General features: G+C 26.4%; 3 protein-coding genes and 1 long non-coding RNA gene across 6 annotated transcripts; 2 read left to right on the forward strand and 2 right to left on the reverse strand.

Annotated features, from left to right (window-relative positions):
* Positions 1–9: 9 nt before the first annotated feature.
* Positions 10–8840, reverse strand: LOC107070409 (uncharacterized). The gene is made up of 3 exons (XR_001476269.2): positions 8699–8840; positions 8365–8469; positions 10–720 (listed from the first exon to the last, which is right to left on the reverse strand). It is a non-coding gene; the product is annotated as an uncharacterized LOC107070409 (long non-coding RNA).
* On the forward strand, positions 2216–9819 carry LOC107070405 (fatty acyl-CoA reductase 1). Its single transcript, XM_015328584.2, has 9 exons — positions 2216–2519; positions 4899–5141; positions 7732–7895; positions 7963–8098; positions 8382–8581; positions 8682–8934; positions 9005–9195; positions 9265–9522; positions 9604–9819. Exons 2-9 carry the CDS (start codon positions 4926–4928, stop codon positions 9737–9739), a joined length of 1554 nt encoding a protein of 517 aa, XP_015184070.1. The 5' UTR covers positions 2216–2519; positions 4899–4925; the 3' UTR covers positions 9740–9819.
* An 87-nt stretch (positions 9820–9906) lies between these two features.
* Positions 9907–11837, reverse strand: RpS3A (ribosomal protein S3A). Its single transcript, XM_015328589.2, has 5 exons — positions 11689–11837; positions 11149–11252; positions 10631–10953; positions 10207–10368; positions 9907–10118 (listed from the first exon to the last, which is right to left on the reverse strand). Exons 1-5 carry the CDS (start codon positions 11748–11750, stop codon positions 9966–9968), a joined length of 804 nt encoding a protein of 267 aa, XP_015184075.1. The 5' UTR covers positions 11751–11837; the 3' UTR covers positions 9907–9965.
* Positions 11838–12113: 276 nt separating this feature from the next.
* On the forward strand, positions 12114–15919 carry LOC107070427 (transmembrane protein 185A). Of its 3 annotated transcripts, none has more exons than XR_016177751.1 (7): positions 12114–12350; positions 12634–12979; positions 13069–13368; positions 13462–13585; positions 13666–13891; positions 13970–14100; positions 14186–15919. XR_016177751.1 is itself a non-coding variant. In XM_015328631.2 (6 exons), exons 1-5 carry the CDS (start codon positions 12313–12315, stop codon positions 13875–13877), a joined length of 1020 nt encoding a protein of 339 aa, XP_015184117.1. In that variant the 5' UTR covers positions 12114–12312; the 3' UTR covers positions 13878–13891; positions 13970–15919. The 3 variants fall into 3 exon arrangements, 1 of the variants encoding a protein (XP_015184117.1); XR_016177752.1 differs by having other exon boundaries at positions 15407–15919; XM_015328631.2 differs by having other exon boundaries at positions 13970–15919.
* Positions 15920–15934: the final 15 nt, after the last annotated feature.

Here is a 15934-nt window from a genome sequence, read left to right on the forward strand (position 1 = left end):
TTTTTTGTAAACATATCATATCTAGTATAATTTTAAGTAAAAATTGTTTTCTACAATTTATGTAATATGTTACATATAAGTAACACGTGTGTTGTATTTTTTTTTCTTGTATGGATATACAATAAAATGAGTTTTTTTTTCTCAACGATACCCAAAGTTCTTGAAAAAATTGAATAATATTGAAAAAATGATTTAATAAAATAAAATAAAAATAATAGAAAATTAAAAAAAAAAAAGGATGTGACGTACGTGACTTTTGGCACACCTCATATCTGGGAATTATTTCGAAGTTGTTTTAAAATGTGTCGAAAGTATAAGTAAGCACATAATGTTTCCCCTCTCTTTTTCTTTTTACAAATAGATATAAGAAGGTGTACAAAAGTATATAAAAACGTATGTACATATATACATACATGAATAAGTAAATAAATGTATGTATATATATATATATATGTAAGATACAAAGTTATTGTATGAGTTACCTGAACGGCAGATAATGAAAGTGAAATTACGGCAACGAGGTCGCATATTATACGGGCTTTCAAAGAATTGATATTTTATTTAGTGTCTTCTCTTTTTTTTATTTCTTTTCCCTTGAATTATTTCATCCCAAATTGTTGCACTCTTATTGCACTCATTATATTATCATTTACCTTTCTTTTCAACGAGTTACGCGTTAATGTGTTACATAAGATCCTTTCAATCGTATTCATTGTTTATCTGAAATGTAAACAAAAAAATGCAACAATTATATATTGAATCATTCATATTTGTAAGATAATAGAAGAAAGAAGAATTGTCAATTGCAACTACTAAAGAAGTGATCAAATTTAATTGATGACATAACTTTCTAAAAAATCACGAAGAATCTTAACTGTAATCCTTTCTTGAAATATACTTGCGAAATAAATATTCTTATGCATTTAGAAAAAATGTATAAAGTTTGCTTTTTTTACGATGACTCAACTAATTGTACATTTAATATTTGATAAATAATTTCATATGTCGTTTTCTAAGAATATTTAGTTTAATGATGAATATTCAATGAACTCGTTTTCTTCGACAATTTTTGCTTATTACCGAATGACCCTTTTCACGTGCGTCATTATGCACTTTTTAAATTATATATAACAATTATTATTTGTTTATATAATTATTCAAATGGGTAAATTCAATGTATCATTTATTTAATTGTTATGAGAAAAAAAAAGAGAGAGAGAGAGAGAGATCTAACCATTGATATTTTATTTTTATTTAACGACAATACTTCTTAGAAAATTATTTAATTATTAAGTAGCGTTTGCATTTATTTCAAAAAAAAAAAAAAAAAAAAAAGAAAAAAAGAAAAACAGATCTTTAGAAGGAACTTCTTATAAGATGACGACACACAAATGCTTTTTATAATAATATTTATCCGTTCAAGGCTTAAGTTTATCACGTAAATCTCGTTCGTTTTCCTTTTTTGTTTTTTTTTTTTTTTTAAGGTACTTCCTAGATGTCTTGTTTACTGATTTATTTTATTCAAAGCAGAAGAAGAAGAAAAAGAAGAAGAAGAAGAAAGAATATACAAGAAAATTATAATGATTATGTAAAACGTGACATGGTTATTGAAAAATTTTTGTTGAAATAATAATAAATCTTTATATCTGCGCACGCAAAGAACTAGAAAGAAAAATAATAATAATAATAATGAAATCTTTATTTTTACCATTACTCGTTTTATGTTAAATTTCAACATTTAGAATAATTATTAAAATGTAATGGTAAGAAATAAAATAATATTTTATTTATTCAAAACAATAATTATCATCCTATCTTTTCTTATTCCTATATTGCAATACCCTTTTTTGTTGAAACCTTTTATCAGATGTTTAATTGATTCATAAAATGAATCACAATGATGAATATCAAATAATAATAATAAAAGAAATTCACACACACACACAAAATCCTTTGTTAATTTAGAAAAAAATAATAAAATAATAAAAAAAAATTTTTATTAAATATGGGTGAGGGTGAGTAAGAAACTGTGTTTGACAATTTCTATAATTAATGAAAACAATTGTATCATGGAAAAGATTGAAGAAATGAATTACGGCGTCGTTCTCCAATATGGCGATATTGACGCAAGTATTAAAATAATGGAAGGGGTAGAAGAATGGTGACCTAAACTTTTATTATATTTTCTAGGGGGATAAGTGGGAAGGAGAGAGAAGGAATCTGTGGTGGATGAGCGTGGATAGGCGAAAAACAGTGGACTTAGAACGCTATGCTTTGCCAGTCTTTGACATACTCACTATAAAGAGTAACACGAGTAACTTAAGACACAGATAAAGTCTTACATTTTTAGTTAACTTCAACGTTAAATAGTTCAAGAATTAAGTTTAATTTCATTTCAATTTGTCTTTGATTAATTTTCATCAATTTAAAATCATTGAAATTTAAATACGTGTGTAAAATTGAACTGTGTACATTTTTTTCATCAACGTATCAAGAAAAAGGACTCAAATTTATTTTTAGTAAGTGTGTTTGATTATTTATAATTTTTTTTAATTGATTAATTAATATTAAAATAAATCGAAGAAAAAGGAAGGAAGAAAGAGAGAAGATGGTACACGTGTTTAATTGAAATTATATCAATTGTCATAAGTTGAATCAATGAGAATGATTTTACAATTGATACAAATTATAAATGTTTTAAATTTATACTTCATGAAATATTTAAAAGAATATATATATATATATAATATGTACATTGTTTGTCAATCTTATAAAAGTGCAAGTGAATAGAATGATTGTTGATTCATGACTTATTATCAACAATATTATTTATAAAACCATTTATATCTTTGGCCTAATTACAAGTTTCTTCTATCTTTCTTTCTTTCTTTCTTTCTTTATATGCATAAAATATAGTCTTATATAAAAGTGATAATAATTATTATATAATTAATATGCACTTATATATGATTACTTTTATATACAATTTTTTTCTTCAAATATTCAAATTATATAATAATAATTATTATTACAATTATTATACAAGTGCATAGATTGAATAATTTTGTAAAGCTTTATATAAAAAAAAAAAATAAAAAAAAATAAACAAGTGTTAAGGGTTTAAAAATTTGTAAAAAGACACAAGTGCAATATTTACAAGTGCATAGAAAGAGTGAAGAAAAATATTGTCCTAATTTTCACGGTTCATTATTTTTAACAATCAAGTTATATAATGAAACATGCACGTTTGTAAATCAAATAATTCACGTGAAAAATCTACACGATACGATACAATGCCAATGAAAATTACAATTAATTTAACAATATGTTAGAATAATCAATTATTTTACATGAATTTTGAATTTCAATTGCAACCAAAGAAGTTTCCTAGGACAAATAATACAATTTGTTAGTATAATTAATTTGATACGTATCGTTTGTTGTTATTTCCTTTCTATTTGCGTACGGGACAGGTGTTGCAATCTTTGAATAAATTTATTTGTTAGTTGTTCTTTTTCTCTTTTTTTTTATTTATTACGATTGTGGTAAGAAAACAAACGAGGAAGATAATTTGTGTATAAACATTATACACACAACTGTGTTTTTTTTTTTTTTAAATTGATTGTTCACGTATTATTATTATTATTATTATTATAGTTATATAGTGCGTAAAATAAAGAACGGAAATCGGATAATTACTATGCAATTTGTTTAATTATTTCTAGTCTTGCTTAAGAACTCAAACCTTTAAATATCTAGCGTAATCCAATGGATGACTCGTATCTTTTTGCATTCATATTTCTATCCTTCTTTTTTCCACTTTAACTAATATTTTCTTTAACACTTCCTTATCTTGAAGCCTTTTCTTTTTTCTTTTTATTTTACTTGCTTGCTTGCTTACTTATTTACTTATTTACTTACTTAGCAAGTTCGAGATCTTAACACATATTATGCGTGTATAGAAAAAATATTGGTACGAAAGTACCGCAGCTTAGACTGTTGTGTTGCACAATTAGTCGACTACTTTTAACTTTTAGAAATCGTAACGGAAGCAAAAGTTCAAATTACATTGACAAATTGATCTTCAATTACTTCTTTTGCAATTTTGTTTATTTTGACATTGACAAATATTATTGCACTTGTAATAAATGATAAAAAAAATATGAAAGTGTGTAAACAGAAAAAACTGAACAAACACGAATGATTATTAATTTTAAAGTAAACTTTTCATTTTAATTTATTCCTAAAAAAAAAAAAAAAAACAAGCATCAATCTTTTATTATAAACTTTAATAAAATCATGAGAATAAACTGTACTGTAAAATAATAAAAAACCATAAACGAGTGTCCACTTTCACCGTTCAAATAAAAATAAAATGAATTGTGTTAATAAAAATATGAGTTATTAAAAATAAAAATCAACAAAGACGTAATGCAATAATGATGAAGAAATAGTTGCAGTTGACTGAACAAAATTATTCAAATGTGTAATGGTGATAGGAAAAAAGGGTCAAACTATTGTTTGTTTTATTCATAAACCATTGTCATTTTTATTACGAAATTTAATCATTTTTATCGAACGGAAGTTTTCCCCTATTCCTATCTCTCTCTGTCTCTGTCTCTCTCTCTCTCTTTTATTTGTTAATGTACCTTGATAAACGCTTAATAAGCTTTTGTAATTTTTAACGAGTCTGACCTAACTAATTTCCAGCCTGTGAAAAAAAAACTTTAATGACGACAATCGAACCATTGTTCTTATGCAATTAAGATAAGATTGTAACAAATAAATAAAAAAAGATATGACCAATGTTTTTTTCTTTGTTTATAAATAAGAATTATAATTGATATATCATTTTGTTAAATTTTGTTCCTTTTTTTGTTCTGGATTTTATTTTCTAGAAAAAGAAGACAAGAAATCAAATTGTAATGGCGGAAACAAAGATGAACGATATACCAGACAGAATACAAGAAACATTTCAAAATCAAAATATTTTTATAACAGGTGGAACTGGTTTTTTGGGAAAAGTATTGCTAGAAAGATTTTTACGTTGTTTTCCAGGAATAATGCAAATTTTTATACTAGTTAGACCAAAAAAGGGCAAGGAACCTAAAGAACGTTTGGAAGAAATCTTCAAATTACCGGTAAAGTTTATTTACTTTTTTTTGTTTTTTTTTTTGCATTAGTAATATTAAATAAAATTGAATTATTCAATAAGCTGATTCATCGATCGATACATTTTATTAAATACTGGCCCCCTTCTTTCCGTGTTTGACCATTTTCTTTACATTCTCTGTGTGATAATAGCCATTGCAGTATACAGTTTCATTCAAAAGTAATAGTTAAAATAACAAATAAAATCTATGAATTTTCTATGAAATAGGAACCCTCGTTTAATCTGTTTTAGGAATGTTTTTTTTTTCTTCTTGTAGATTCATTTATTAACTACGTAATTATTATTATCACAGATAAATGTTATAAATGAATAAAAGTATCTGTGTGTTAAAGATTTGTGTTCGACACTGTAGAATCGGACAAATTTAGAAAGGAACATGAAAGTGACCGTAAAATTTCGTTTAAGAACAAATACATTTCTTTATGATGAAATAATAAGCGTAATATCGCGGAAGTAACGAAAAAAAAGAAAAAAAATAATAAAGTTAAAATATATCTAAGACATTTTATTATGTCTTTCGAAATAAAAGAAAAAGATTCTCTACTTGAAGATCAAAGTTAAAGAAGAAATGAGAAAAGAAAAATTTAGGTCATATGAAAAAACACGTATAACTCATTTTTTTTGTCATAATCACGTATTATACTAATTGTAAACGATGTTTATATTATGTCGTTTACAACTTTCCCGAAAACTTTCAACAAAATCAAGTGAAAGTTTATTGTGTCTATGCGTGTTTGTAAAGTCATTGTAAATAAATGCATTTGTAGAAACGAAGTCAAGGCAAAGTTATTTCAATGAAAATGTAACGAGAACGATTATTATTATTATTATTATTTTATAATTAGTTATTATTTAATAGCATAGTATCAAAATCAAATCCCCGTGAAAATTATTTATTCGTACTACTGGGCACAGTTATTATATCATATCTTACGATTACAGAATATTTTTACTTTAATTATATGTTACACTAGGGGTGCCCTGCCACGCATTGCTGTGGCTCACAATCAAATAATTCACAATAAAATAATATTGCAAATTATAAATTGAGATATAAACTATCATTCTATCTTTCAAGTTGGATGAAACTGCACACAGTGTGCACAATTTGATTACAATTGGTTCAGTAGTTTAGGAGTCCATTGTGGACAAACAACGTGATAAGTAATTTATATATATTAAGATATGTAAAGTATGATATTCTAATGATAAAATTATTTAACCCTTTCATTATCAGTGACCTATTTAAGGGTTGATCATACAAAAACTTCATATTAAAATGCCTACTCATTATAAATCAGTGAGATTGGTTTAAAAAGTTGAAACCAATACCATTTATCTTCTCATTATTAGAAATCTTGTTTGTTTCATAACTAACACTAATTTATTTAATTGGAAAAAATCAAATCAATTGATAGTTACATGAGATTGATTTTAAATAGTATTATGTAATAAGTAAAGTGCAAATGATATATGTTAAAAAATAATCTTAATGCATACTATTAAAATATTAAAATGTCAACAATTTAAAGTTAATAATAGTATCTTGTAGAATAACTTTTGAAAGTATAATTCGCCTACTCAAATCCGTAAATGTAATAACATTTTACATGTGTGTATGCATTAGTGTATTCCTGTAGAATAGTATTGTGTCTTTTATATTCAGCAGGTTTATTACAGTCTGGTAAAAGATGTACGTCACTTTCAAACGAATTATAAAACGCGATGTTGTTAAGGAAATTACAGGATTGACCAAAGGGTCAGGGAACAAAAAAATAAAATAAAAAATAAAATGAACTCTTTCGAAACTGATAGCGATCAACTTTCCTTCATTTAAAAAAAAAAAACAAATAAGTAAATGTTCTAGTTTCAAATGTTAAAATATAATTGTAAGATGAATAATAATTATATATTTTGATTTTTTTTTTTTAAATGTTTTATAAACATTTATGTGTGTGTGTGCATAGTATTTATTGAAATTCTACATGATTGAAATTATGAGAATGAAAATTTCTTCATTGAATTTATTAGTAACGCTTTTTGCTTTTCTATTGCGTTAGATCATCCATAAGTTCTGTAATGTGTTTAAACGTAATTATGTTATATTCGTTTCTATCTTGCATTGTAAATGTATTTTCTTTTTCAACAAATTATACTTGAGAATAAATGATATTCGAAAATTGAAGAAAAATATTTTCTTATAGACAAAAACTTGTCATAATTTAAACAAAAATAAAATAAAATACTTTTCACACACAGAAAGAGAGAGATGGATACACGCATAAATTTAATTTATGATCATACAAAGTTTGACGAATATTATGTGTAAAAGTGTTTAAAATGTATACGCGAAATGACGAAAGTAGACTTTTACGATTTCTATCGCATCATTTCTATGCATCTTACAATTAGTGATGAAACTGTACTGCAACCGACTTACAAACACTTTCTAAGGATTTAACAATAAATTTTCTTTCTATTTTTTATCTACAACATATCACTGTTATGTCAAAAATATGAAGGAAAAAAAAAGAAAATTCAATAAAATAAATTTACAGATATTCGATAAAGTTCGTGAACAAAGAGGATTGGAAACAATGTATAAGGTGGTAACACCAATAGTAGGAGACGTAATGTTTCCAGGACTTGGTATTTCAGCAGAAGATAAAAAAATATTAATTGACAAAGTTACCATCGTTTATCATGCAGCAGCAACCGTCAGGTAAAAACGTTTAATTTATTTGTTCTTTATGCATTGAATTTAACATTTTGTTCCTATTTGTTCTAAGATTCGACGAGATGTTGAAAAAAGCGGTACTGTTGAATACACGTGGTACACTACAAATGGTGGAATTGGCAAAAGAAATGAAGAAATTAATATTTTTCGGTTACATCGGTACTTCATATTGTCATCTCGAAGAAAAAGTATGTACAAATAATACAAACAAAAATGATTATATTAACAGTTCCAAAAAAAGTACCTACATTTTCTTAGGGTTTCTCAAACTTATCCACTTGGCAACCCCAATTCACCCTAACAAATATTATTCATCCTATCCGACCCTTGGTACTGAATGCATACATTGCATCAGAAATTTATAGACACAAATCACCAGGCACTAATTGAGAAGCCCTGATGTATTTATCCAATAAATAAGCCAATGAATTATATATTACTAATGACAATTTACCTCTAAATTGCTTGAAGTTATTAGAAGAAAAATTTTATCCACCACCTGCGGATCCTCATAAGATAATAAAATGCGTCGAATGGATGGACGATGAAGTTGTTTCGGCTATAACAAAAAAAATCTTAGGTAAAATACCAAATACCTATGCCTTTACTAAGGCTTTGTCTGAAAGGATTATTGAAGAAGCTATGCCATATATTCCAGCGGTTATTTTAAGGTAAAATATCTTGAAATCTTTGATTGATTTCTTTTCTTTTTTTTTTTAAATAAATAAATGGGAGAATCACAATCGTTATTATTATTATTGGTAATTATAGACCAAGTGTTGTAATACCTGTTTGGAAAGAACCATTACCAGGTTGGACAGATAACATTAATGGGCCGACAGGTATTCTAATAGGAGCTGGAAAAGGAGTAATTAGGAGCATGTATTGCAATGAAAATGGTTATGCTGATTATCTTCCTGTTGATGTATTAGTAAATGCAATTCTTGCTTGCACGTGGAATTTTGTTTACTGTAAAGATCGTGATAAAAGAATATACAATCTTACTAGCAGTAGCGATTTCAAAGTAATTGTGTTTTAATTACTTCAGTTATTCATATCAAAACTTTATATATAATTATAAATAATGCATTTAGGTTTCATGGAGGGAAGTAATAGAAATTGGACGTCGTGTAATAGAAAAAGTACCTTTAAATGGAGTAGTTTGGTACCCAGGAGGTAGTATGAAAAAATCACGTCTTTACCATGACATCTCCGTGTTTCTATTCCATACGATTCCTGCTTATATTATTGATACAATTTTATATCTTGCCCGTTATGAGCCAATGTAAGTGATAAATCATTTAACAATTATTAATTACATATGATTACTATCTTTTTCTATTTGTTTTTATAGCATGTGTCGAGTTCAACGTCGCATACAAAAAGGATTTGAAGTGTTCGAATACTATGCCAATAATCAATGGGATTTTATTAATGCAAATATAAAAGAAGTTACGAATAAATTAAATGCAAAAGAATATGACACATACTATTTGCACGGAAATGACATGGACACGTACAAATATTTTGAAGATTGCGTACGTGCTGCAAGAATTTATATTTTAAATGAACCTGCCGAAACTTTGCCAGCAGCTCGTCGACATATCAGAATGTAATATCATTTTTCATTTATATTTTACATAGATTTAAATAAATGTAATATTATATATTCTTTTATCCTTTTTTTTTGCAGGATGTATTGGTTAGACATATTTACGAAGACTCTTTTTATTGGATTGACAATCTACCTGCTGTTTTCATGGATTGGTGGTTTTGAAACATTTTTTGAAAGTAGCTGGACTAGTGCAAAAAAGATATTACATTTCTAATTAGACAAATTCATGGTTTTATAATTATTTTTTTACTGTTTTGTATTATAATGAGACCAAAATAAAAATTCTATGTTATATTCCTGTCTCCTATTTTCTTCAGGTTAATTATCATTTGTTGTATTACACGTTTATTCGAAATAAAAATAAAAAAAAAACATTGTAAATATTTTTCTACGCAGAATCGTAGATTTTATTTTTAAGAAATTTCATAATAATAAAATTATTAAACCGATTCTTGAACTGGAGGTTCATAGCCTTCAGGTCTATCGACCTTAGATCCACTCTCTCCAACGTCTTCGCTTTTACTTCCACCACCATCACCGTGTAATTCGAGTAATTTACTCAATTCAAATCGTGGCTTCTTTAAAACTTTAACCTAAAACGAAGAGGATCAATTAATTATTACAAAATTATTCAAATATTTCATTTTTATACAGCAAGTGTTGGATTAATTAGATTGATACCTTGCGAATGTATACATCATGGAGTGGATATACACTTTGTGATACTTTCTCAATGTCCTTAGCCATCGCATCAGGTAACAATTTGCTAACGACACCTTTCAAGTCGCTCTTGACAACATCGTTGGTAATGTTATCAACCATCTTTTGACGAATTTTTTTAACCTACAAATTCATTGAATATTAGTTCAACATAAATATAATAATACTTTCTTAATAATATACATTTAAATATTGCAAATGTTGCAGCATCAAATATCACTATTTCTTTGTACAGAAGTAGTGTGGTAAGAGAGCGCCTTTTAATATATGCAACTTTGTAATTTATAGATAAATACATATTTTTAGAAAAATATATATCTATCTTAGTTGCAATACAGTCATGGTGTATTTGAAATATACAAATTATATTATTGAAATAACTCACTTGAGAATGTTGGGCGTAGCAAGTTTTTCTTGTGCTCATTTGATCTTTGTTTGTAAATCCAATGCAGAAAACTCTTAGTAAATAACCATCTGTTGTTTTAACGTCGACACTGGCTTCAATTAATGTTTGCCATTTTTTAACCATGGATCTCAACTTATCAGTTGTAAGATCCATGCCATGGAAGTTGGTTAAGACATTTCTGCCTTGAACATCCTCAGCAATTAATCTAAATTTCCTGAAGGACCTCTCTGCATCGTTGTCATCTTGCAGATCAGCTAAGGAGACCTCAAATACACGGAATTTTAAACCCTCCGATGCAATTTCTGTAAAACGAAAAGATAGTTCATATAAAGATGCATTAAAATAAGAGAAGAATAACATAACCTTAAATACTAATTGAATATCATTTATTATGCTATCATTGATGTAAACAAAAAAATGATGAACCGAATAAGTGCTAATTTTAACAGGAATATATAATACATCTGTAAATATAAAAATTTAGAAAGTAATCTTACTTGTTCCTTGAGTTCTGTTTACTAATGTCTTTCCCACATGACGGTTTGTGAACATAGAAGGAGCCTTCACATCGTACCAATCTTTCCTTGTGAAAGGATCAACGCTGAAATCAAATTGGAAAAATAAAATCAAATGAATACTTATAAAATAATTATATGCACTATTACAAGCAATAAAAAAAATATCATTTATATATTTGCATGCTAAGATATTTGTTCAAATATGTTAATAATTAAATAATTAATTAAAATTAGTTATCACTTTTATTATTTTACTACTAATAAAATTATGCAAATTATACAATTTAATTTTCAATCTGAAAATATAAATAATATCGTAATATACTAGATAAAAAAACATTTATTATTTAATAATATCTTAATCGCATTGCAGTGCAAGCATTGCAAGCATGAAATGTTAGGCTATGTAAGACAATCCATCGAGGAAAATAGCAATCGTAAAAAATAATTATTTAAATAATATATATTTGGATGCTAAATTAAATAATATACATGAATATTATAATATTAATTACTTACATCTTCTTTTTAACACCTTTTTTGCCGCCCTTGGACAAACCTTTATTTTTACCGACAGCCATCCTTACGAATACAAATCGAGAAAGGAAGGCATATACCTTCCGGTAAGAGAGGTTGGAGAGCTACTACCAACTTAAAGAAAACGATATCTCGCATCACCATTGGTCAATACTACGCAAGTCATTAATTGAAATGAAAAATTATTTGAATGCATACAGAATTAAAAATACAAATAAAAATAAAACATAATTAAGTAAATTAAATTTAATAAAGGATAAAAATATTCAAAATAAATGGATTCTTTCTTGTAGAACATAAAAATAATAAATAAAAGTATTGTATATCCATATGAAGTTTCCTACTATGCATTTCGATCTAATCGATATATCATATCGATAGTTGGTAATATTGATGATGAAAGTAATGGCCATTGGCTATTTTCGGTATGTTCCAAATTTTACACAGTTTGTGGTGCAATTTATTTTTTATGCAGGCAAATGCACGAGAAACTATCGGTGATTTTTCGCAGTAGGCTGCGCGATAAATGAAAAATCATTCGTGGAATGTATAAACAAATAAATATTATTGAAAAAGATTTGATCTTTCGTTGCAGTACTGACAAACATGAATTTGCAAACACTTTTTCAAGATTTCAATCCAAGGTAATCATCCTCTTGTCTTTATTATTTAAATCTCTAGAATTTATTCTAAATTTATCATCACTTGATTCTTTGTTGTACGTTTTCTTGAACACCAACAAAAGAAATAATTATTTCAATGGTGTTTCAACTAGAACAAAGAATATAATGAAATATTAATATTAATAATAAATTTATATATATATATATATATATATATTTTTTTTTAAATATTTATAATAGTAAAAGAACAAGATTGTCTTATAAAATTTATTACTCATACAGTTTTTTTCCTTTAATTTTATAGCAAATTTTTGGTCTATTCATGTTTGATGATATTTACTGCTTTGTTCGCTCTTCGATTGGATGGTTTCATAGAATGGAGCTTCTGGACAATATTTAGCCCAATATGGTTTTGGAAGGGTATGGTAATATTGGGTGCTACCATTGGAAGTTATGTTTGGTGGAGACATCCACATTCAAGATTGGAAGGAGATGCCTATGTTCATTACAAAGCAATGTTGATTACTTTGGCATTACATTTGATCTTATTAATGTTCGAACTGTTAGTTTGCGACAAATTGGAATCCGATAGGCATTTATGGATATTAGTTTTTATACCACTGATTTTCATCTCAGTTGTATCTATAGCTGTATGTAGTATTTATACGTTTATTTATTTACTATTAATTTCATTATATTTATAATATATATATTGATTTTAATCATCTTTATATTTTAGGTCTGCATTTGGGCTGTGAAACACGATAGGTCTTTTGAATTAGAACTATTTTGCGCTGTCAATGTATTGCAATTTATTTTCTTGGCACTAAGATTAGATGGCTTTATTAATTGGAGTTGGGAGGTAGTGTTTGTACCTCTTTGGGCACTCCTTTGTTTATCTCTAGTTGCTGTTCTATATGCAATAGTGTTTGCTGCTGTTTTATTAAGAACACCTCAGATTAATGCAAGACAAAGGCGGACATCTTTGCATTCAGCACTAGCATATACATTTCTTGTTGTTCCAATTTTAATATTTCAAGTTAGTAATAATAATAAAAAAAAAATGTATATATTACATATCAATTGTTTAATATTAAGTTATTAAATGTTAATTATTGTTTTATTTTATCAGGTACTGTTAGCTAATAAATTGGACGGTGATATTTCTTTAAATTATACAACAGTGGCGATGCCTTTACTCATATCTCACATAACACTTATTTTCATGTCATTTGGAGCAAAAGGAGGAAATAGATGTAAGTGATATTTACATGATAAAACATTTGTAATAAATCTGTAATTGATCTGTTGAAACATATCTTTGGTTTTTTAACAGGGTGGTTTGGTATTCGGAAGGATTTCTGCCATTTTCTGTTAAGCCTATGTCCATTGCTTCAAGAGTATGGTAACATTTCTTATCAACCGAGAGGTGAACAAGATCAACCACCATCCGAACCAATGGTTAGTGAAAAGAATGAGAAGCACATAAAAAAAATTGACCTAACAAAACCTGTAGTGCCTATAATTTCTATAGATATGCCAGATTGATCGAATTGGCCTAGGTATAATATCAATATTTTTCAATAATCACATTTATATATTGGATTAATATTTTCAAGATAACACGCCTTACATTACAGAATTTATCTTGAATATTAATACATTCTTTTCAATGTTACCTGTGAGTTGCCATGTACGTAACATGAAACTGAGAAAGAAAGAGAGAGAAAGAAAGAAATAAAGAAAGAAAGAAAGAGAGAGAAAGAGAAAGGTGGGTATATAATTGTAAATTAAATAATAAATATGAAATTGTTATTTTCGCTACACTAGGTCTTATAACAAATTGTTATTGTTAGTTTAACATGCGCCAGGGCAATCGTGATGATCATGTTATGCATCTTGTTATTGGAAATTAAATATTAAAGATGCTCACAAGAGCATTATTTGTTTGTTTTTTTTTTTAATATAAAGTACGAAATAAAAATAAAAAAAAAAAAGGTAATTATGTTATATCCCTAATTGACTTAAAGGGTGAAACAAAACTTACGGCTTCAAAAATGTATGTTATATAGTCTAATTGTTATGGTGCTCAATATGATAACGAGTTTAGGTCTCTACTTTATCTTCCACATATCCTAATCACTTAATTTGTGCTTAGCATAAGTAATTGACCCGTCCATTTGTTTCGGTAATTCTTTTTTTGGTTTCCAAATGTAAGTTTTCTCTTTCCAAATAACTTACTTCTTTATTTTTTATTTATCTATCAATTGTAAATTATTCAACGATAATGTAATATTAATAATCGGCCTTTGTTAATATTAATTTTTATATAAATTGTAATAAGTGTTATGATGGTGCTAAAAATTGATTATGGTACTATACCGTATTAAAATTTAATCATTTGTAATTATTGCAACAACAATTTATTTTATGTGCTTTTAAAATGAAATATTTGTTTCCTTCAAATAGGTAGCTAAATACTATTGTATATATAAATATATATATATTTAATTATATAAAGTGAGTTTGTATGAAGAAGCTCCTTTCATTAGAATATTTCTTCTTAATCGTTTATTACAAATGATTATATTTTTAAGTTTCTATTGATATCTATTAGAAATATGTGATGTGTGTACCCATATATATATATATTATTTATTATATTATTACTTCAAAAGTGCTAAAAATGCAAAAGAAAAATTACAATGTATAAAAATGTGTTCCTGCGATATTGTATAATATATATATATATACAATTTATAATTATTATAATATTATTCAACATTATTGTATTGTAATATTTTAAGTATGGGTACATACATGTTAGAAATGAAAAGGCTTTGTTACTTCCAATTAAATATTTGAGTACTTGCTATACAAATATTTTAGCTATATCGATAATGAATATGATGATTCTATTATATTTTGACGATTTTAGATTGAGTGATATATTATTTTTCTCTAAAGTAAAATAATGAATTTCCATATTAATGATAAATATTGTATGAATATTTTGTATCCTTAAACTATTGTAAATTTTGTTATAAACTGAAATATGTGAACTATTCAAACGTTAGGTACTTCATGGTGGGATTCAAAATAAAGAGATTGGATTTACTGGCTGGGATACAAGACTGAGCACCTCGCATCTTTAGAATAATATTGGCAAGATATAAAAAAAATGAAAAGATTAAATATATATATATATGAGAAAATTTAGAAAATAATAATTATAATCGATAACAAAAATCTGTTAATGTTTTTAGGAATCGCATCTTTTAAATGCCCGATCAATGATTGTGTTATATTGTAGAAAAATGTACAAACCTCGTTGCATTACAATAATATTGTGTGCGTGCATGTATGTATGTATGTATGATGGGGATGTATATATATATATATATTATATATTAGATATTGTATAATATATACATACAAATGTATTTATATATATATATTATGCATATCTGCCACGAGCGATGGTGATGAATAATTAGTGATATTGTTTTATTTTGTATATCTATTACACATTAAGTCCATTATAATCTAATAAAGTTTATATTTTTTGATATCAATGAATACGATTAATTTATATAACAAAGTAT

This window comes from Polistes dominula, unplaced genomic scaffold (genome assembly GCF_049000335.1).
Source record: "Polistes dominula isolate Pdom_NZ unplaced genomic scaffold, Pdom_raw_medaka contig_21, whole genome shotgun sequence".
Taxonomy (NCBI): domain Eukaryota; kingdom Metazoa; phylum Arthropoda; class Insecta; order Hymenoptera; family Vespidae; genus Polistes; species Polistes dominula.